We start from the raw sequence: 24,368 nt of genomic DNA, 5'->3' as shown, positions 1-24,368 counted from the left end.
TTAGTCTAGCCATATTTATTTTTCAAATCTTGTTTTATTACCATGATGTAGAATTGTTGTAGGATGACACGCTGTCCTCGTGTGCTGTTTGTAGTACCCTTTGCAATTCACACCACTGCTCTCTTCTTGAGAAATAAGACTAACTTGTTTTTCTCAAATATCTCAACAAGCATTTGAGACTCTAGAGCTATTTTTCGCATGATGAGAGGTTGCTTTTTGAGTTGGAGAGATTTAGGAGTAAGTTTTACCACTTTGTCCAGAACCTAGGGTATGACTTTTATAGAAGAACTGAAAAGCACTGATTCCTAAATGGTCACTGAACAGTTGGATGAGGCAGCCTTAATTGGAGTTCTAATATTATCCACTTGGATAGTGTGAAATGTCTGCCAAATACAAAGGCTCTAGTAGAATCGAATTTAGTAGAATAGAATTTTTTCTCTTTATCAATTGGTTCAGCTAGTATTTGTACTTAATGTTTAGTTAATTAATTCATCATCATCTTCTATGCTGTATTAGCTGGAAAACCAGTTAGGGAGTTTCTCCAGCTTTAGATGATTGGCTTTTTTTTTTTTTTTTCTTTTCTTTATTTCCTTTCTTGTCTTTTTAGGGCCACACCAAGGCATATGAAGGTTCCCAGACCAGGGGTCGAATTGGAGCTGTAGCTGCTGGCCTACACCACAGCCACAGCAATGGGGGATCCAAGCCACGTCTGTGACCTACAGCACAGCTCACATCAATGCGGGATCCTTAACCCACTGAGCAAGGCCAGGGATCAAACCTGCGTCCTCATGGATGCTAGTCAGATTTGTTTCTGCTGAGCCACAACGAAAACTCCAATATTGGCTTTCTTAGGGTTGTTATTTTATAGGATTTCTTAGGACAAGTATGCTTGTTCACAATTAAAGGCACACAAGTAGTTTTAGGTTACTTGTTGTGTGGGATAATTCTAGGTATTGTTATATACTGTAAAGAGAATTCTGGGCAGACCTAGTTGATGGAAAAAGTTGCATCAGTGGAGATTTGTGGCTGATTTCTAGGAAGTATTCTACAGGCAAGAGTGTCCTCAAATCTCTTTTTGCTAGATGAATCCATTGTCACTCGGGCTGTAATATTTTTAACTGTCATTCAGGGTTCTTTTTTTTGAAATTTAAGACATATATTCAGTAAAGTGCATAAATCTACAGCGTAACAAATGTTAATATATGTATTTGTTTGTGTAATTACCAAGACATCATTCCACTAGCTGTGTGGTTTTTTTGTTGTTTTTTTTTTTTCTGTCTTTTTGCCATTTCTTGAGCCGCTCCTGCGGCATATGGAGGTTCCCAGGCTAGGGGTCCAATCGGAGCCATAGCCGCTGGCCTACGCCAGAGCCACAGCAACGCGGGATCCCAGCCGTGTCTGCAACCCACACTGCAGCTCACGGCAACGCCGGATCCTTAAGCCACTGAGCAAGGCCAGGGATCGAACCCGCAACCTCATGGTTCCTAGTCGGATTCGTTAACCACTGAGCCACGATAGGAAATCCTAGCTGTGTTTTTTTAAAGCAAGAAAATATATGGCGTTAAAATTGTTTACTTAAATTTTTTTCTTATTATAAATACAGTACACATTCACATACTGGAAAATTGAGATAAGAAAAAAATAAGTTACTTGTAGTCCCACTACCAAGATCTCTAAATGTCTTGGTATCTAATCATTTATTCATTTATTTAATAAGTATTTTCCGAGTGCCTAATATGTGCCAGGAATTTGAGTTGCTGGGAACACAGCCTTGATTAAAAACAGCCAGTTCCTTGCCCTGAGGAGATAACACATTAGCTGGGGGAGAGGGACAATAAGCAAGAAAATACACTGTATGTCAGATGGTGATAAGTGCGGTGGGGAAGAGTGAAAGAAGAGAATGGGGAGTCCTGGAAGAGAAGAGGAGGGGGCTACATTTTGTGTACAAAGCAACCAGAAAGACCTCTCTGAGAAAGTCAAATTGAACAGACACCTGAAGGAAGATGCTAGAAAGAGCTGAGGTGGGGCGGGGCGGGGTGGGTGGGTGCTTGGCATCGTTAGAGAAACATGGGAAACTGGGAATGTGTGGCTGCCTGCATAAAACGCCAGAGGCTCTTCCTTGGTGGGTGTGTATGTAAGCTACCTGAGGACCACTCACAAAGGAGGTCCTTCTAGTTATTAGCTGTGACCAGAGGAAACTTGATCAGGCGAACGCGACATTCACTTCCAAGTCTGAGGGCTGTTGGAATGAGAATTTCAGAGTGACGTGGAGTGGGAATGGCCTGGTGGTGCCGACCCTTTGGAAAGCACCCAGGACTTGAGCGTATTTGACAAGAGAACTGTGTGTTGTTGCTTTTGACCTCGAGTTTAACATTAAGCATGTTTTATCTGCTGAAATTATTTTTTGATGCTAAGCCAGGAAATTTTTAAAGACTCTGAGTTAAAACTTTGACAAATAAGAATTTACCACTCTCCCACTCATCCTTTCACAAAGGGAAAATTGTAAGGACTGGCAGAAACAATTCGGTACATAAAAATAAAAACTAAATATTACACTAAAGAATCATCATTTACCCTTAGAAAAATAACAGAATATATATGCTGTATCTATATTATATTGATTTTTAAATGTTAAACATCATCAGATTTAGAAAAATAACCAACTCTACCTTTCTCTTCTTTAGTAGATATTCACCTTAAGCTTATAAATGTGATAAGAATCGTATATGTGAGATGTTCCCTTGTATAGAATTTGAGTGCTGACTTTGGATTCTGGTCTTTTCACTTTCTGGAGCTAAAGTAAGGTTTGGAACAAACTCTGAAATAAGGGTAGAAATCTGTTGGTCTCAAGTAGCCCAGAAATTTGAAGAGGTCCTCAGCTTCACTAGTAGTCAGGGATATACAAATTAAAGCAACAGTGAAATACCATTTCATGCCCATCAAGTTGACACAAATTAAAGATGTTGCTTGGATGTTACCAAGTGTGGGGAGGAAAGAATATTAGACTCTGAAACTGTAAACTGGTACCTGTGTTGTGAGAAACGGTTTAGAGGTATGCTCTGGTGCATACCCTTTGGCCAGGAGTTCAGCTTCTCTTGCATGTGTACGCAGGTAAACATACAGGGGCATTGTTGGTAGTAGTGCAAAGATGAGAACTACTTATATGTCCATCAGTACAGAAATGGCTACCAAAATTGTCCAGTCGTCTCCACTTGAAATTCAGTGTAACATATGTAATTTACAATTTACTTTAAAAATTTTCAAAACGTGAAATAAATTTTAATGTATTAGTAGAGGTGACCCTTGAACAGCACAAGGGTTGGGATGCTAACCTTCTTTTTCCACACAGTTGAAAATTTGCTTACCACTTCTGACTCTCCCAGAACTTAACTCCTGATAGCCTACTTTTGACCAGTACTGCTACCAATAACATTAACAATCAGTTGCCACATATTTTGTATTTATATTTACCGTATGATGCATTCTTACAATGAAATAAGCTAGAGGAAAGTAAAATGTTATTGAGAACATCATAGGTGGAAATACTTTACAGCATTATACCATTTTTATTGATACCATTCAGTTTACATCACCTTTTTACAAAATGGATCATCTGTCAGTATCCACATCGGTGTTGTCTTATATGATACAAAACACCATAGATGTTATGTATATTGCTCACACTCAACATCAAAAGTGAAAAGATAATGTGAAAAAGAAATTCATTTTTATTTACAGGCGTAACAATTCATGCATTAATAAAGAAGCAGCAGCAATCTGATGGCTTTATGGTAGCCTAGTGTAATAATCAATATGATTGCTTCACAGTGGCCTAGCCAATACCCTAATGAATGGATTGTTATAAAAATTTTATGGCATACAGTATTACATTCATATTCATAATAAAATGTATTAGAAACATTGTTAATTTTTTAAAAGCCACTTACTTGTGATGATAGGCTGATAGGCAGTTTCTGCAGTTACTGGAGAGAGGGGCATACTGTATAGTAATGTAATTCTTTGAAAGCAGAGTTCCAAAGAACATCACTCATCTTATGCCTCTGTAAGGGTAGACCATATATTGTAATAATAATTGCAATATATAATAATTTTGTATTGAACATCACTCATCTTATGCCTTTGTAAGGGTAGACTATATATTGTAAGCATTCGTGACATACTTTTTCCTTAATTTTTTTCAGTATTTTTAGGCTGCGTGGGGTTTGCAAGTTTTTTAATTGTTGTGTAATCTACAAAAAATGTTCTAATATATTTACTGGAAGAAAAAAATCCGTGTATTAATAGGCCCACACAGTTCAAACCCTTGTTCAAGGGTCAACTGTACATCCAAAATATTTTTAACATGTGTAAAGAGAATGAGATTTTACATTCTTTTTTTTCATACCATCCTTTGTGTATTTTGCCCTTAGCACGTCTCAGTTTGGATGTTAAAATTTTTATCAAATATACTTGATCTGGTTTTAAATTTTATAAAATTTATACTTGAAACTGCAGATTCATATATTCAGGTTGTTCCATATGTGCCTAAAAGTATTACAGTAACTGAGTTGATTAGCAAATAAACTAATTAACTTTCTCAGTTGCACTAGTCACATTTCAAATGCTCAGTAGTAAAGAGAAATGATCTATGTATGTATAAAATAAAACGTGGCTGATTTATTCAAATTTCTCAGTATCAGTAAGAATTCTAGAGACATGATGTGAGCTTTTCTTGTTTTGAGCAATTAAAATATTCTAAATAATACAGGGAATAATGTAATATCCATGAAACTACTATTACTATATTTTGCCAAAATATTTTCAGATATTTTTCTTCAATCTAGGCTTACTTTTTAAGAGTATTTGCTTGCCCAGGTAGTATATGGATTGCTTATTCACTTGGTTAATTTGTAGTCAAGGGTAAAAGGAAGAAAGTACCTTGGAGTATTATTGTTCCTTGAAGTATTATTGTTGGTATTAGAACTTTAATAGTCTCAATTCACTTTAAAAGTTTTTAGGTATTGGATGTCTATTAGAAAATTACTTATTTTGAGTATTTAGGAATGTGCTACATATATTAACAAGAGGCTATTTTCCTTAGATTTCCCTAGGGTATGCAGTGAGTTCTCAGAATTTAGTTTTATTTAGTGGAAATCATCTGGGAAAAGAAAAATGTTTAAAATCTAGTGCAATTGCAACTACAATACTAATTTCAAATGTAACTGAGTTACCAGGGATGCTTCTTGATATATTTTAAAACATCAGGTATTTAACCCCAAAGGAATAGGGTTTTAAATAGGGGAGTGGGGCAGAAATTAAGTCAGTTGGAGGATATTTAATAAATAGTAAGACAGATTCTTTGTGTATTGAAGGTGTTGCTTAAATATATACATTGAGTTAACTTGTTCTTCACTATGAATTTCAGCATATTTCTTGGATCTTTTAAATGCAGGTGCTGAGTAAGGTGCCCAAGCTCAGTAAGTACTATAATCTCTTAATAACTAGTGCTGTGGCCTAATAAAAGGACTGAGGTTAATGAAAACCTCTTAAGAATTCCTTTTTTGTGGCTCAGCAGGTTAAGAACCAGACTAGCATCCATGAGGATCCAGGTTTGATCCCTGGCCTCACTCAGTTGGTTAAGGATCTGGCATTGCCACAAGCTGCCAAGAAGGTTGCAGATGCGGCTGAGATCTGGTGTTGCTGTGGTTGTGACATAGGTTGGCAGCTGCAGCTCTGATTTGACCCTTAGCCCAGGTGGTGCCATAAAAAAGGGGAAAAAAAAGGAAAAAGAAAAAGAAAAACCCTCTTAAAATGAGGGCTGATATATGAGGAGTATAAACAGTGTTGCTACTGTTTAAGTACAGTCTTATAGTTTAATAACCTTGAATTCCAAATTGAATTTTTTGAATATATTTTCTTGAGAGATGCTAATTAAATCAAACACTTGATGTCATAAAAGTCTTTCTGGTCAGTAATTGTGATACAGCGATTTTCTTTAAGTAATCCTTCATTTGAATGTGCAATTAACCAATGAAAAAAAACAAAGCATTCAGATCATACTCTTACACATTTTTTCCCCATAAAAGCCATTTTGTAGTTGTTCGTGTCACATTTTAAGTCTGTATACCTCTGTCATAGCAATGCCCTTTTCAATTGTCTGTTTGCTGAAGAGTAGCTTGGAATTAAAAAAAACATATACCTGCTATGTTTTGGTTCATCACTAGATGGCGCGCTTGCAGTGCAACTGTGTGGGGTAGCTATTGGTGGAATACTTTGCTTTCTTCAAAGTAAGCTTGTGTTGTTTTTTGAAAAAGAACATTGAAAATGGTGAAGTAATCATGTGTACCATGGTAATAGGAATACATAGTTGGTAATATGCAGTCAAAATCTTTAAGCAGCATCAAAACAGCTGTTTTAGTGAGTAAGATTTTCCTTACTGGCCTGTGTTGGGGAAGTAGAGTTGAGTGCTGGGGGTGGGGAGGATTTAAACCAATCACCTGATCATCCAGTGGAATTACAATTCGTTTTATTAACTAGTAATAATATAACACTTCTTTTGAGGAAGTTCCAGTGCTGGAGCTCCAGCTTGTCTGAAAACATGCTGTGCTAGAGCTCACAATGGCACTGAGACTAAATTCCTCAGGCATTACATCTGAAGTGAAATGGTCATTAGTGTCCATCCGCTCCTTGGCTTATCCTTGCCCATGTCCCTTTGGCCTTAACAAGTATTGTTCGGCTTCTCTCACCACCTCAAACTCCAAAAACTGAGGGAGAATTCTGAAGGTAGCATGTCTCTTGTCTTAACTTCCTGTGACTTTATGAGGAGAGTGTTTTCACCACTAGGTGTGTCCACCACACCAGATCCATAGTTTTGGGCAGGTATAGATTTCAGCTTCTCTCTTCCTTTCCCTTTATTCCTCTTTATGAATAATATGAATGCTCATACCAGGTACTAAGTTAGTTGAGTTCCAAGCTATTAAAAATTACCACTTATTCTATGGTTCTTTGGCAGTCCTCCAAAATGGCCCCTAGAGCGTTATTTTCTCTGCATTCACTGTGATGGAAGAGTAGCTTCCTCTACAGCGCCACTTAAGAAAATCTTGTAGCACTGGTATGAGTTTAAAAAATTAAATAGTACGTAAAGGTTTATAAAGAGAAGCGCTAGTTTCCTGTCTCATCTCTTCCATCATCTAGCCCCATCCCCACAGGCAACTGCTTTTAAAAATTCCTATGTTTATTTCTCTCGTATTTGCCTGCTTGTCTCTAACATGCTGTTATACTGCTAGTTCTTGATTAAAAGCTTTGGATATTAAATCCTTCATAGCAGAAAGTCAATTGATAGTGAACTTTCATGATTTCCACACTTCTTGCTCCCACCCATTCTCAATCATTTAGTCTTATAAATTTTTTCCATTGATTACCTCTGCAGTATTAAATGGGGCCCTAAGAATCTAATTGTATGTACTCTGGGTCTGTGTTAATCTATGACCAGTGTGTAGCTAGCCAGGCAGGTGTTCGGGAAGACCACCAATTACATTTTATTGGAGAGCATGTTATTGCAGAGTTTATTGTATGTAAGCTCTTTCTTTTTTCTTTCTTTCTTTTTCCTTTCTTTTTGGCTTTTTAGGGCTGCTCCCACCGCATATGGAGGTTCCCAGGCTGGGAGTAGAATTAGAGCTGCAGTTGCCGGCCAACACCACAGCCACAGCAATGTAGGATCCAAGCCATATCTGCGCCATACATCACAGCTCATGGCAACACCAGACGCTTAATCCACTGAGTGAGGCCGGGGATCGAACCTGCGCCCTCATGGATACTAGTCAGATTCGTCCACGATGGGAACTCCTGTAAACCTCTTTCTTCAGTTATTATTTGAGTAATTAAAAAAAATGACAGCAGATGGAGTTCCCGTCGTGGCGCAGTAGTTAACGTATCTGACTAGGAACCATGAGGTTGCGGGTTTGGTCCCTGCCCTTGCTTCAGTGGGTTAACAATCCAGCGTTGCTGTGAGCTGTGGTGTAGGTTGCAGACGCAGCTTGGATCCCGCGTTGCTGTGACTCTGGCGTAGGCCAGTGGCTACGGCTTTGATTCGACCCCTAGCCTGGGAACCTCCATATGCCGAGGGAGCGGCCCTAGAAATGGCAAAAAGACAAAAATAAATAAATAAAATTAAAAAATGACAGCTGCCTCTAACAATTAGGAAACATGTTTTATCACATAAAAAGCCTGGAGGCTGATTCCTGGATTCAGAGACGTATAATCAAGGAACCAGATTCTTGGGCTTTCCATCTGCTCTTCCCAGACAGTGTTGGCTTTGTTCTTAGGTTAACTGCCTTCCCAGTACTCAGATGACTCTTTAGGTCCAGGTGTCACTACAAACCACCTTATTCAAGAATATCCCTTCTTAGATGTCTTTTTGTGAGCGTACCTAGAAGCTTCCAGCAAACTTTCCCTGAGTATCTCATTAGCCAGAATTGCTTCCAAGGTCCCTTCCTAAGCAGACTGGCAAGGAGAATGGGATTGTGTTGATTATCTTCATGACGCTCACTGTGCTGTGCAGGAGAGGAGACGCTAGAACAACATCTGAGGTGTGTTAGGAAGGAGCAAGGAGTCCTTGGTGGATAGGCCGCCAGCAGTGTCTGTAACTGTCAGATTCTCAGGGGAAGGTGTTATCTGCCTTGTTTCTTTTATTTCTGCCCAGCTACTTTCTTTTGGAAAACTAAGTAGAAAGTAAGGGCATTGTCGGAAACCATAACTTTCTTTATAATCACTTTGCTGCAATACCTAATTGTACTTACGCATCTGAAAAGGATATTTGTAAGCTAGGCATTAAGTGAGGACTAGGAAAAGTATAATTATCTTTATTCCCTTGAGCTTGGTTGTGTTTGTTGGATCCACACCTTTGCACTTACTTGGAACAGAAGTTTATTGAGTAATCGCATAAATGTTTGCAAAACTATTGACTTCAAGAGTAATTTTTAAAAAGCATTATCATTGATTTTTTTTTTTAAACCAAAGCTATCCAAATGACAAATGTTAATTTTTCTCCCCTAGATCTGGAACTTATGTATCTCTTGGCAGATAGTTTTTTTTGTTTGTTTCACTTCAGTATTTCATGATCTTTTTTTCTTTTTTATTACACTGATGCCTGAGAGTTAAATATATTAATTCTTTGTCAATTTTTATGAGTTTGAATAAACTTTATTTCTAAAATAAAACCCTGATTTTACTCCATTTTCCTCAGGTCATCTTATACTTGTATTTTTCCAGTTTTCCACATCCATATTAAGTTATAGAGCTCATCATTGTGTATCGTACTTTTACAGAGTTTTAGCCTACAGTTAAGACCTTCAGAATTATTCTTATACCAGCTTCCTAGAATTATTTAATGAACCTTCTGGAAAGTACTTGAGTAACCTTTTCTTCTAGCATTAAGGTCATTTGAACTCATTATCTTGATTATTGATGTAAGAAATTACAAAGTAGATGATTCTCTAGGATTAAAGATGTGTGTGTCTTTGTGTGTGATTAGTTTTGTTTCTCTAAGCTGGTTTAAAGCACTTCATGCCAAAATCTATTTGCTTTTTAAAATTGATTTTTAGATTAATGTTTAGTTTCTTAGAGTTACTTGGTGTTGTTATAATCTGTTTAAGAAGTAATACTGTAGTCATTGCTAAATAAGGCTTCAGTTTTGTATTATGTTTTTATATATATTTTCTAGTGACAGTAGTGCCCATAAAGATGGTAGAATGTACAGATCGACTTTCAGTGAGCTGTATTTACCTCAAAATTTTATCTTTTGATTCAGTTCCACATTTTATTTTCTGTTAACCATCCTGCCTGGTAGCACTGTCTTCTTTTCCGTCACCTGAACCAGAAACCCCGGGAGACTTAGATTCCTCTTTCATCTCCTCCATAAGGATTTCTTAATCTTGTTACTGTTGCCATCTTAGGCTGGATGATTTTAGTTGCAGGGAGCTGTCCTGTGCATGGTAGATGTTTAGCACCATCCCCTGACTTCTTCCCGCTAAAAACCCATAGCAAGCTCCCTTGGTTGTAACCACCAGAAATGTCTCCAGGCATGGTGAAATGTCCCCTAGGAGACTCACTCTGTTTTGATGAACCACTGCCCTGCATCCAAACTGGTACTTAATCTTACTGACTCTGCTTTCTAAATTTACCTTAATTCCTCTTCCTGTTTTCATTCCACTCCCTAACCTCCTAACCTTTTATTTATCTGTTTTGTAGTACTTGACATCCTTTATAAGGTTGTGACCAGTGTCCCTGTGCCCAGGGTAGTTGCCCTCCAGTCCATCCTCTTCAGGGCTCCCAAATTTCTCTTTCTAAAATGCAGAGCTGTTTCTCTCTCTAAGTAGTTTCCAGCAGATACCCTCATGAACTGGAGCCTCTCTTGATTTCTAGCCTCATTCTTCAAAGGGACTTACTGAGGTTCTTGCTGCACATGCCCTCTGACCCCTGCGCTGTGCTTTGTTTCAACTCTCCTTAGGCATCGATTTCTCCATCGTAGCCTTTACTCACTTATTTTCAGAGAATCAATCATGGTGAGGAATATTTGACTTTTTGTTTTTTAGGGCCTCACCCTCAGCATATGGAAGTTTCCAGGCTAGGGATCGAATCAGAGCTACAGCTGCCAGCCTACACCACAGCCACAGCAATGCAGGGTTCAAGCCATGTCTGTGACCTACACCACAGCTTACAGCAAAACCAGATCCTTAACCCACTGAGCGGGGCCAGGGATTGAACCTGCAACCTCATGGTTACTAGTCGGATTCGTTTCTGCTGTACCACAACAGGAACTCCAAGAACATTTTACTTTTTAACATATCTTTCTTCCCTCACCATATCAAACTTGTCAAGGACAAAGACCATCTCTCTGTTTTTTGCATGTTAGAGATACTCAGTAATGGTTTGAATCGTTTATTTGTATGCCATAGTTAGACATAGTAATATCCTCGTTAGTTCCAGGACTTCTATTCCCTGTATCAACTGTAAGATTATTTTCCTAGTCTTAATCAATCAGATGTTGATGGCTAGGCTTTTGACCACAGAAATCTTGAACTGTAACTTTCTTTAAGAAATCAGCCATTCAGAAGTGCTCTTGTGGCACAGCAGGTTAGGGATCCAGTGTTGTCACTGCAGCGGCTCCAGTTGCTGCCGTGGGCAGGTTTGATCCCTGGCCCAGGAGCTTCCACATGCCGTGGGCACAGCCAAAAAAGAAAGAAAGAAAGAAAGAAAAACGCAATCAGTTATTCAGAAAAGAATTCAGGAAAGCAGGGCATTTAGTTGATGTCAGATGTCAATTGTTTGTAAAATAACTAGTTTATCCAAAAGATTTTTATTCAGAATGGAATTAAATTGTGTGGAATAATTGTGCAGATTAATTACATTTTGTGAATTAGTATGGTGTGGAGAATTTTTATTGGACTGGAAACATTGTGTTTCCACTGAATAAGGATTTGATGATTGGTTCATATAAGCTTACAAAAGCAGTATTGTCTTAGCAGTTTTACTCTTGGAAAATAAATTTATTAGAACACATTCTTACAATTATCAGCTGACATGATCTAGACATTTACCTCCTGTCAAATGAAAAAAAAAAAATTAAGTCAAAGAAGATGAGACTGGCCCATTTCTCTTCCTGACATGTCTTAATAAATAGAATTTTCTATGAATGAATTTCCCTGGGAATTGAAACTCACTACAGTCACTGATACCTAGAACTTTAATTAAAAGATGGGAAAAGAAAAAACGAAAGAAAGAAAAGCAGAGGTCGCAGGGCTTCTGGCATCAGCCAAATGTAGCATCAGTTTCACTGTGAAAGTCAAGGATTGAGGATGGGAAAGGGACTGAATAAAACCTACTCCTAATTCGCAAGAATTCTCCATTCTGGCATGACGCCTTGCCAGATTGTTAATAATTACGTGTTGAATGAGCCCATATGTAAGGGCAGTTAAACCAAAAGTGATGACTTTCTGCTCCATTTTTTAGGAAAGGGCCTGAAATGTATCACTCACTTCCTTTCACAAGAGATTCTTTCATTAGAACAGTAGTTATGGAGGTTTCCAAAAATAAAACTAGCAAGAGCCAGGTTACATATGGGGAAGGTACCTCCCTTTTGTAACAGCTCGCTAAGGGCTGAAGTAAATCATAGAAGACATGTGACACCCAGCCTGTCACATGTCATTGTGCCAAGACCAAGATTTGCCTTACCTCTTTGCTAATTTCTGTCTTTGCCGTACTCTCCTTTTCCTTCTTTAAATTTAAAATTGAAAAAATTAATTCTTTAAAATTAAAAAAGTTAAATTTATTTAATTTTAACATTAAATGATACCAGTTAAAATTCTCTTTAGACTCTTAAGCTGCTTTACTTAGGAGAGAAAGTTGTCATATAAATGAAAGAAGTAAGCTTTATTTGGACTAAAAAAAAATTAGTGGAAGTTGCCATTGTGGCCCAGCAGGTTACAAACCTGACTAGTGTCCATGAGGATGCAGGTTCAATCCCGGGCCTAACTCAGTGGGTTAAGGATCCGGTGTTGCCGTGAGCTGTGGTGTAGGTTGCAGACATGGCACAGATCCCGCCTTGCTGTGGCTCCAGTTGGATCTCTAGCCTGGGAATTTTGATATGTTGCAGGTATGGCCCAAAAAAAGAAAAAAAAAATTAGTAAATGTACTTTCCAAAAGAATTTTTACTAAAACTTGGAAATGTTTGCATTATGCTTCTCTTATATTCAGATCACCTCATGCTTTTTTTTTTTTTTTTTTTGGACTGTAAAAGAATCTGTAATCATATTTTTGAATATTATATCTTTGAATCATTTTGGCTCTTGAAATTATAATTTTAAAAATCTCTTGTTTATCTTTAAGGCCTTACTTGATCTAAGTAACAGATACTGTGATGATGGGCTACTTGGCTACCTTGTTTTCCTTATACTTTTCAGTATAGTAGAGCTTATATTGAATGTAAACTTTCCCAGTAAATTACTTACCTGTTACCAGAATAATGTAGTTTTAAATGGGTAAAAACTTTTAACTTAGAGTCACACATAAGATACTTGTATTTTAACAGGATATAGTCAATTCTAATTACTTGCAGTGGTTGTGTTCTATAAAGGCACCACCAACACTAAATTAGTGAGTATCGAACCATTTTCCTGGGGGACATACAGGGTAGATTCCTGTGAGCCTCTGGTCACATTTTCATCAGCCAATCAATAAATAACCTTGTTTGATGTGTGTTTCTATTTAAAGACACCTTATTTAATATATATTGTTGATTCATTACCATTGACCTCATGGCCAAAAGCACTGTATGTAACTCATGGCTGAAGGAAGCTTATATAACGTTTTTTCCCCTTGAGGCACATCACCGACTTCTTACACCTGGGAACAGACAGCGCTCAGCACTATGCTTGGGGCCCATGTGAAGCAGTGAAAGCACCAACAAAAAGCACAAACATGCAAAAACCATGGTCTGAATTGATTGCAAACAGGACACTTGTTCATACCAAGAGAGCTGATATAAGAAGGCAGTGTTGCCTTGATCAATCTCTGGTGGACATGTGCATTTTAGGTCGCTGGAAAAGACCAAGCAAATACCTCAAGTATGGATTTGGAGGTTACAAATGCATTTTATTGAGTAAGCAAATTCGCAAATATAGCATCTTCTCAAATAATAAGGATTGACAGTAATTGTTTTAAAGAAGCTTGTGATTGAATACTTAAGAGTAGTCAAGTTTGAAAGTAAGTTTCCCTTACTTTCAAGTATGTGGGAGTTTTTGGTTGAGTGGAATCATCCTCATGGTTTTCATGTTCTGTTGTCCAGTGGAATAAAATTGGCTGCTTTCAGTCTCTCGTTTTGTTTTCTTCCCTCCAGGGAACAACCCATCTTCAGCACTCGAGCTCATGTCTTCCAGATTGACCCAAACACAAAGAAGAACTGGGTACCCACCAGCAAGCACGCAGTTACTGTGTCTTATTTCTATGACAGCACAAGAAACGTGTATAGGATAATCAGTTTAGACGGCTCAAAGGTAAGTTACATTTACTTTCAATTATCTTGCCGTTTTGCTTTATACAGCAAACACTGAAGCTTTATTCAAAGGATTTTTTTTCTTCATGAAAACAACATACTTTCTTTTGAGTTTTAAAAACTTTTTAAAAATCAAAATTAATCATTTTTGAGGTAACAATGTTTTCATCCACTAAATTACCTGAATTAACCCCCTGATATATATTGAGTCGCATGCCAAAATAGTGTACAAATTTGAAGTCAGTTTATTGGATAAATATTCATTGCATATCTGTTATGTCAGGCATTCTGCTAGATGCTAGGAATATCTAAACAGAATGGACGTAGTTTCTGCTCTTGGAGCATGCAGTCTAGTGAGGGAGTAGAATTCTTTTCACATATACTTCTGTAGTCTTAGTAGGCTATTCAGAATCCTGAGTCACATGAGGTCTTTCAATATTAAATTCAATATTCAGTAATAAAGCTGATATCCATTATTCAGAAGAGAAGCATATGGGCAAGATCTGTTTTAGGAAAGGCAGATAGTAAAATGTTGAAGGGCGTGGACTGTGCCTGCATTTGCATCTTAACTCGACCATCTACTAAATTTTGATTTGAGGACAATAATATGTTTACTTCTCGAGCTTCATTGCTCTCACCTCAGTACTGATGTTGTAAGGATTGAGTTGCTCTCTGCAAAGCACTTAGTTCAGTGCCCGATATATAATATACCCTTCAAAAGGGGAAAATTCCATTTTTTTCCCTCAATGAATTTTGAATAATACATGTGGATAAATACCTGGCATCAACTTCTAGCTATAGTGTATAGAAAGATCAGGCCTCCATTCTTCCCCTTCAAGCTTTCCTGATGCCACTAAGACCTTTGCATTCCTGGGAAATTTTTGCAGTTCGGTATAGAGTTAAGAGCACAGACTCTAGAGCCAGACGGTCTGGCCTGAATTTTTGCTTTAATACTTACTAGCTGTGTAACCTAGAGCAAGATATTTAATGTCTTCATGACTCAGTTTTCTCATCTGTAAAAAAGAACTAATAGGAATCATACATCATTAATACCATGAGATTATTATGAAGACGAAGTAGATTAATTTAGGCAAAAGCACATAAAGTATGTATAGTAATCATTATACAAACACTACTATTTTTATTGCATTATTAGGCTTTTAATTTTGTATTACCTAGTGGTTTGAGCAGAATAAAAGATAATTTAATGCTCAACTTCCAATCTTTTTTTTTCCTGTATGCTCGCTCCTTATCTCCTTAACTGGATTATAGGACCCTGGGGGCTGTTTGTACTTTATCATGTATATAAGTGACTAACATGTGTTTTTGAGTAATTGATCCTCTTTTCATTTTTACTCAGGATTTACAGGACTTGGGAAATAGCAATGGTTAATTTCCTTGAAGCTTGATTTAATGAGGAATAATTTTGCCACATTTGGTAACTGTTTATTGAAATTAACAGATATTAATTATTATAATCTCAGACCCTAGAGTGTTAATTTCTTTTCCTTCACTTGAACCTTCAGTTCTCTATAACTTGTATTTCTCTATTGGCCCAAGCCACAGATAAGATGTGGTTTTATTAGAGAGGACAGTTGCAGTTAAATGGTATGTAAAAGTCGTCCAATGTCCATTGTGATTAAATAATCTTCATGTGTTTTCCCTTCTGAAGCATTATGAACTATTGCTTCTGTCATTTCCATTTCTGAATATACTTTGCAGCTTGTAATTATTAGGCTCTTACATAACTCTTGTGGAAAGGGTTTTTTTGTTTGTTTGTTTCTTTTAACAAAATCTACTCTTTGTACCAGAGTTATGTTTTCTATCACATTTTCCATTTTCTAGTTACTTTTCTAAACTGATGCTATTAACTACTGCAGTTCCTTGCAAGAGTAGTTTTTTGGTAAGCAGTAGGTTTATTTGATGCAGCTAAATGAGTATTTTTCTCCTTCCCACTCTCCCTGCTCTTTCTGTGCAATATGATGAGTTGGAAAAACCTTAGGTGCCCCTGATTAGAAAACGTCCTTTTGTTCTCACTTGGGACCTTTACTGTGCATGTAAATTTTGCTTGAAGGTTCTCTAATCGTGCTGCAGAGACATCAGCAGGGCTAAGGGCCAAGATCAAGGCACTATGTATGATCGGTAATGACACAGCGTTTCTGCCTCTTTTCCTTGAAAAGACAAGAACTCTGTGATTGAGAGACATATTTATTTTAAAGAACTAATTTTTTTCTTTTAAATGACTTCATAGTAGCATTCTATTCAGAGAATTCTAATAAATAATTTTAAGTGTGGAATCATCATTTTATTTACTTATTTTTATTTATTTGTTTTTGTCCTTTTAGGGCCACACCTGCTGCATATGGAGGTTTCCAGGCTAGGGGTCAAATTGGAGCTGTAGCCGCCTGCTTAAACCACAGCCAGAGCAACACAGGCTCTAAGCTGCATCTGTGACCTACACCACAGCTCATGGCAATGCCAGATCCTTAACCCACTGAACGAGGCCAGGGATCCAACCTGTGTCCTCATGGGTACCAGTCAGAGTCTTCCGCTGAGCCATGATGGGAATTCCAAATCATCATTTTATAGTTTTATTCACTGATTAAAGAATCCTGAAACAAGTCATATGGAGGAAAGGAAGGTTTCAGAATGGGGATTAAAATGGAACTCTTAAACATTAAAAACAGAAAGTTAATTTGAAATAGCTAAACAGAAGGTCAGTGACGTGGGTCACTTCTCCTGCATGCCTTATAAAACCTGTGGCTGCCTCACTGTGTGAGAATTATGAGGATCAGCTGTAAAACGCTTTTCTCTCCTTGGAAACAGTCAGATCTCAGCTCAGATGTAGCCTAGGGAACACTCAAGGACAACCAGTTCTGAAGCAGTGCTTGCCGGCCCTTACCTTCCTGCCTCACAGTCTTTATCCTATCCTGGTCGGTGGTCTTCCCCACACTTAGCATTTCCTGAAATTTCATTGGTTAGCTGCTTGTTGACTTGTTCACTGACCAACTTTTCTTGCTATAGAATGTAACCCACAATTGTATTGCCTCTCGTTGTATCTCCAGTTCCTAGAATAGTGGGCTTGGCGTTTAATAGGTGCTCACACACACAGTTGCTATCCAAAAGATTCCTTTCCATTTGTTAATATATTCTTTGCCACTTAGTCCTTCATTTGATGTCAGCCCTGCATGTTAGAGCAGTTGTTAACTACATTTTATAGGATCTAAAATGACATGCTAGGAAAAACAGCTTTTGAACTGAAGGGTAAGGCAGTAAATTAGTATGTACATTTTGTCAGAGGTACAAATGCTTATTGAGAATAAGGGTTCTTATGTAACAACGGATAATATGTCTACTGTCTGAAAGAAAGCAAGGGACCACTCTCTGTCTGCTTGAGTAGGAAAAGTGTCATGCATTATTATAATTTCATCACTACCTAAATCGATCGTAAATATTTACATTGTACTGTTGTTCATGTGGTAAACAGACTTAGCTTTGTTCTGAAAATGTTTGGTTTTTATTCTGCATTTAATAGGTCATCAAATAACTGCTTATGGATTTGATAACATGTTTATTTTGATAATTATTGGAGTCAATTTGTAACCTCAGTTACAAGACTATTTAACTGAAAAACTGATTCTACTCTTTTACAGTGTTGGCAGAGGAAATGAGTATACTTTTAAGGAAACATGGTATAAGAATAGTTGAAATTTATTAAAGTCATCACCAAAGTTAATATTTAATAGTGTACTAAAATACGAGTTTTCTAGAGAGCTGTGTGTAACACAGAAATGATAGTGATTCTTTTTACCACAGTTTTATACTACTTTATACATAAAGAGGTAAAGTATGTATTTAAGGATTTTTGCTTTTCTCTTGAAACAAGGAAAACATACAAAATGATTACAAGTGTTTTCTGTGTTATAGTATGTTTCAGGTAAGTCGGCTTTGAGAAAGTTCTTTTTTTTTTCTTCCTTTTTTGGCTGCCTCACAGCATATGGAGTTCCTGGGCCAGGGATCAGATCTAAGCCTATAGTTGTGACCTAAGCTGTAGCTTTGGCAATGCCTCCTTAACCCACTCTGCCGTCCAGGGCTCCCAAGCCACTGCCAATCCCATTACACCACAGTGGGAACGCCTTTAAGAAAATTCCTAATGATGGCTTTTAGAAAGTAGTGGTCCATTGCTGTCTTCATTATGGAAAGATTCTTTAGAGAGACCTTGGTTTTATGTAAACAACTATTAAAACTTAACTTGCTCCCACTGAATATTATCCAAAATTAATAGATATTGATCCTAAATGTTCAAAGGGAAGACAACTGACCACATTAAAAACTTTAAATTTTTTTTTGCATCATGGGAAAACTTACTTTGCTTGCAAAGTGTTCAAATTTGTGATGGAGTGCTCCTATAGTTATAGTTCTATTATTACTATATTTCCATATTTTCACTTACAACATTGTAATCTGTTTATCTTTTATATTTAACGTTTTGGCTCAGTTGGAGTCCTAAATTTTTATGTAACTGAATAGTCCTGTGCTTAAATGCCTACCTACTAATATTTGGCTGGTTACTCATACTTGTTTTATTTTTCAGGCAATAATTAACAGCACCATCACCCCAAACATGACATTTACTAAAACATCTCAGAAGTTTGGCCAGTGGGCCGATAGCCGGGCAAATACTGTTTATGGACTGGGGTTCTCCTCTGAGCATCATCTTTCAAAAGTAAGTTAATCATAAGATCTGAGTGGAAATCTGCATCTTCAAGTCAGTCTTAAACATGTAATAGAAAATGGAGAGAATAAAATATAGGAGACATTTCTTTGATATTCTCAAAACAACTGTGGTGACTTTAGAGAAAGAAGTGAGAGATTCCTGGATTCCACTGTCCATTGGAAAATGTGTTATATACATTAAAAACAGTCACCACCCATTGAGAAAGGGTTGTGTGGTTAGCTGTCTGTAGAGTAGGAAATAAAAGGTAGGAATTATCACTGCAGAATGAACTTTGCTCAGGGCTTTGCACCCTTGGTTGGAGATGTCCTCTAAGATGGGCAGACACCAAGTGCTTCTGAATTGTGAAAACTCAAGCTGCTGATGCTTTAGCTTTCAGCCTTTTGACATCATAGCAGGCACGTTTAAATTACTGCATTGAGGGAACGTGGAGCTTTGTCTGGGTAAGAATTACTCTGAGCTCTCTGATACAATACAGAGTAAGAGCCAATAGGCACCATGAGTTCTTGGAACTGACCAAGTGAATTACTGTGGCCGGAAAGGCTGATAAAATACAGAGCATCACCAGGCTAAATACTGGAAATAAAACAGTTGTCCTGCATATAAGCAAAAGCCATGCAGTGTTCATACCAACAGCATCTTGAATTCTTGTGGATGCCACAGAAAATGAGTTTATAAGGAAAAGGAAACAATCTCAGAATAACATGGGATCAAGGAAATGAGGATTACTCACTTTTGCTCTTCACAGCTGATGCTAACCAGACTCAGAAATTTATGTTTAAACTTCTCCTTGCGAAGCATTCAGATAAAAGGATAATCCTACATTTGAAACACTTTAGGTATGATTTGGTATACATAGGATCCCATGTATACATAGGATTCCATGAGAGGAAGAGCAACCAGGCTCTTGTTAGATACACATTGTTAATGCTCATGTTTAAACTTAAGCTGTCTAGAGTTCCCATCTTGGCTCATCGATTAATGAACCGGACTAGCATCCATGAGGACTCGGGTTCGATCCCTGGCCTCGCTCAGCGGGTTAAGGATCTGGCGTTGCAGTAGGCTATGGTGTAGGTCGCAGAGACGTCTCGAATCCTGCATTGCTGTGGTTGTGGCGTGGGCCGGCGGCTATAGCTCCAATTGGACCTCTAGCCTGGGAACCTCCATATGCTGTGGGTACGGCCCTTAAAAAGATAAAAATAAATAAATAAATAAATAAACTGTCTATTATAGAAATCATTCAGATCCTTAAAAATCAGTTCTTTTAAAAAATCTTAAACTTTTTGTGAATGTTTATTGACATGAGGTTATAGATGGTTCGGTAGTTAGAATAATCTTTGTTTCCTTTTGTTTTAGTAGTAAACTTTCCTTAACACTATTGTTTTCAAGTACTTTTTAAAATTTTTTGATACAGATCAGAGTTGAAAGCTCAATTTTATGATTTTTTTTTTTTTTTTTTTTTTGGCCTCCTTGCGGCATATGGAGTCCCCAGACCAGGGATCAGATCTGAGCTGCAGTTGCAACCCAAGCTGCAGCTGCAGCAATGCCGGATCCTTAACCCACTGTGCCAGGCCAGAGATTGAACCTGTCTCCCAGCACTCCCAAGACGCTGCCAATCCTGTTGAGCCACAGAGGAAACTCCTCAATTTTACATTTTAACTTTTGTCGTGGTGTTTATAAGTCATTTTCTGTAAGATAATTAAAACAAGCAAGTGTTATCTGATTTCACTTCTCTGATAACCCATCATACTCTCTAAATACATTTCTTGAACAGTGGTAAAGCTATGATATTTAGACTTAGAGTATTTTGGCATAACTGGGACACAGCCATTCAGTTAAGCATTCTTAACTTGAACTCCATAAACAATCTCCTTAGGAAATTACACGTTTATTGTAATAGTTTTGTCATTATTCATAACCGTTTTAGAACTTTTATATTTTTGTCTTTTGTCCTTTTAAGGCTGCACCTGTGGCATATGGAGGTTCCCAGGCTAGGGGTTGAATTGGAGCTGCAGCTGCCAGCCTGCGCCACAGCCAGAGCAACACAGGATCTGAGCCACATCTGCGACCTACACCACAGCTCACGGCAACTCCTTAACCCACTGAGCGAGGCCAGAGATCGAACCTGCGTCCTCATGGATGCTAGTCAGGTTTGTTAACCACTGAGCCATGACACGAACTCCTAGAACTTCTCTTTTGAAATTGTCTATTAAAACCTATAGCAGGAGTTCCCGTCCTGGCGCAGTGGTTAACGAATCCGACTAGGAACCATGAGGTTGCGGGTTCGGTCCCTGCCCTTGCTCAGTGGGTTAACGATCCAGCGTTGCCGTGAGCTGTGGTGTAGGTTGCAGACGCGGCTCGGATCCTGTGTTGCAGTGGCTCTGGCGTAGGCCGGTGGCTGCAGCTCCGATTCAACCCCTAGCCTGGGAACCTCCATATGCCGCGGGAGCGGCCCAAGAAATAGCAACAACAACAACAACAAAAGACAAAAAAAAAAAAAAAAACCTATAGCAAAAAAAATTAAAACTGTAATTACATTATGCTTGCTGAATTTCTTGACAACAAAGGAACTAAACTGTGGATTAATTTCTCAACCCTGTGTGATTTTTGAGCCTAAGTAATTTTAACTATAAATTAAGTTGTGTTTTTTGTTTTTACTCTGTCTTTCAAGTTACTGGGCAGATAGCTAATGTGGCAAAGAAATGGTTTATTACATGCTGTCAATTATATTGTCTCCTCTCATCTGATCTTTTTTCCTGAGAATGGCTTCTATATATAAAGAATTTTATTTTTCCTCTTTAACATATTCTTTTGTTCAAACTTCCTGGTATGAATCCTAGTATTGTGAGGGTGGATTGGCTATTAGGAAACAATGCATTAGCTCTTGGAGCCAAGTCTAGTTTATTTATTCACTAGGCTTGACTCCAAGAGCTTATGATTAGTCTCCTCAGAATGTTTTGGTCCAGAGATGACAAAATCATGACTTATTTTCCAAGCTACCTTGAAGACTAATGTTGGTGCTTTGTAGACTGTAAAGGACCAAATGAGTATATAGTCTTTTGTATAAAAGAAGCAAGCATGTAAATATTCTGGCTTGCTTTATCATTGAAAACCATACGGGAAACAAAAACATTATAAAGGTTTGGAGGAGGCTCTGAAAGCAGTTCTAGCCAAGGGCCTTTCAAAATACGACATCAGCAGCATAGAAAGAAACGTGTGGTCTCCTAAGGTTGATGTATGAGGAAAGTACCACCTATGCTTGGATCATGACAGTGCTAACCAGGGTGTATTTTGTTATCATGGAAACCTAAGCCTATAAAAATTGGCAATAACCTGGGTCTTTATGAAGTTGAGAAGAGTTTTAAACAGTAACTACTTTGGAACGCCAAATGAGTGTAAGGAAAACTTTGTGCACTACTTCAGTTTATATAAAGAGAAATTAACTCTGGTTTTGCTTTTATTTCATTTCCACCAATGTGAATTAGCCTTTTCAGCTCTGTATTCACATTTTTTTTTCTTTTATAGTAAACAGAGACTCTCTCCATTTAGAGAAGTATAATAATACAAATTCAGTCCCCTGAACTACAGTTTGTAGGGGAGATGGGGTAACAAGGTTTAAGGTAAGAAGGAAAGTTGTAATAATGACAGCTTTCATTTAGACCTTCCTCCGTCTCCCTGTGGCAGGCCAGGGTATCATGAACTCTTCTTTCCAAAGCTTTCTTTCCCAAGGTGGAAATGAAATCGAGGTTGGCTTATGGGGTTTGAGGAAGGAACTATAATTTCATATTTTTATTGCCAGCTTTAACAGGTGTTTTTAAGTTACACAGAAATTTTAGATTTTTTTTAAATTTAGTTATTTTGTAGTCTTATTTTCTCTGAGAACGGTGGCAGACTTGTTTCCACTTCCGGTGCATAATAGATACTGTTTGTGGCTATAATGTTTATTAGATTGCTATGGATCCCTAAGAATTAGCCTTTTTGTGCAGTAATTTAAAAAAATGTTTACTAATCTTAAAGGCCTTGGTGGGGGTCACACTTTTCCTTTCTGCTGCTGTGCATTAGCTGTCTAGGAAACTTTAGAAATGAAGTTTTAGTGATATCAGCGATAGTGGTAAATGCCTCTGTGTTGTTATTTGTATTTTTGAACATAAAATGCCTTCCTTAATACAAGGTTTTATATTCTGGAAAAGTTGAAACCATGCTCTAAATACAGAGCCGTTTAGGAATGATTACTTAAGAGATTTAATTTTCTCCATGATAAATAATACAGTGTGCCCGTTTTTACTAATTGCGCTCCCAACCTTGGTCTTCATAAAGTATATCTTAATAAGCAAGGAGGGACATAGGTAAGCTAGCTGACACCAGGTCCTAACTTAGTTGTTTTCATGATGTTTTTGAATGAGATTTGTTAGAATATGTCATAGTATACAAATGAATGTTCAATCTTGGGTTTGTTTTCCTGTCATTTTCATATGCCAGTAATTGATCTGAGGGCTAAGTTGCTCATACGAGTCACTTACTCAGGAAAATGGAAGAAAACTAAGATAAAAGCGGGCATTTCAACTTATTTTTATTTGGTTAATGTATATAGTCTTTATACATTCAGTTTGCAGAAAAATTTCAGGAATTTAAAGAAGCTGCTCGACTAGCCAAGGAGAAATCCCAAGAAAAGATGGAACTTACCAGTACCCCTTCACAGGTGGGTGTCTAATTTCTATCCTTATTTATAAGCTCTGTTCATTTTAGGTATCCTAAATAGTATTCTTTATGCCAGAAGTAAATTTGGAAAAATGATGGCAAAATTAAGGTGAGTTCCAAAGTGGACATAGAAATGCACCCTTCAGTTAATCCATACTAGTGGGGAAAGAGTTTTTTTTTCCTGTATGCCAATGTCTACAAGAATCTCTGGGTGAGGGGGGAATTAGTTTAGTAATTAAAACTTAGGTTTTTTAATGTATATACAATTTTAAAACATTTGTACATAAAGAGCATAGATTGGCCTATTGTGTACTGTGATGGTCAGGTACAGACACAGGAGAGGCTTGGGAAAACACAAGTTTATCAGACTCTAAGGTCCTAGAAATCAGAAGCAAGGCATATCTCTAGGGGTGTATATAAGAGATGCCTCGAGGAGGTCAGGAGGCAGAAAGCAGGGGTACAGGGGAACAAGGCTAGAGCCTATATGGGGGTTTCTGTGGGAATGACAGGTTTAGGATTGCCTAGTCTGAGTAATACCTGTGGGCTCTAAACTATAGGCCTGGTCCCTAGTTGGCAGGGACCCGGCCCTTAGATGCTTAAGGCAGAGGAATATTGCCCCCTGGGATGCAGGAGCCAGAAAAAGGAGGCGTGGCTCTGGTGTGGTTAATTAGCATATCAAAGACATGCTCCCACCTTAGCCCCTTGCTAACTCTAAGAACTGGCTTCTTTTAAGAAGTCAAAACATCACAATATAGAGAAAATAGGAATATATAAACAATACAGTTTGTTCTACCTGATTTTAAAGTGTACTTAAAGCTGGCACTTGGGACATTTACATCTCAGCAGTGAGACCCAAAGGTTATAGGTTTTATAAAAGTATCACCT

At 37.7% G+C, this 24,368-nt stretch overlaps 1 protein-coding gene across 3 annotated transcripts in view; it reads left to right on the top strand.

Moving 5' to 3' along the window:
- The window catches only part of HOMER1 (homer scaffolding protein 1), a 137,180-nt gene that overhangs the window by 33,622 nt on the left and 79,190 nt on the right, over positions 1 to 24,368 (top strand). For all 3 annotated transcript variants that reach the window (XM_021077838.1, XM_021077830.1, NM_001243811.1), the window contains 3 exon segments: positions 13,895 to 14,051; positions 18,645 to 18,776; positions 23,392 to 23,484. In XM_021077838.1, the coding sequence (XP_020933497.1) occupies positions 18,675 to 18,776; positions 23,392 to 23,484 (195 nt within the window). In that variant the 5' untranslated portion in view covers positions 13,895 to 14,051; positions 18,645 to 18,674.

This window comes from Sus scrofa, chromosome 2, assembly GCF_000003025.6.
Source record: "Sus scrofa isolate TJ Tabasco breed Duroc chromosome 2, Sscrofa11.1, whole genome shotgun sequence".
NCBI classification, from domain to species: domain Eukaryota; kingdom Metazoa; phylum Chordata; class Mammalia; order Artiodactyla; family Suidae; genus Sus; species Sus scrofa.
The sequence above is the reverse complement of the archived record's forward strand: the minus strand, read 5'-3'. Positions and strand labels throughout refer to the sequence as shown.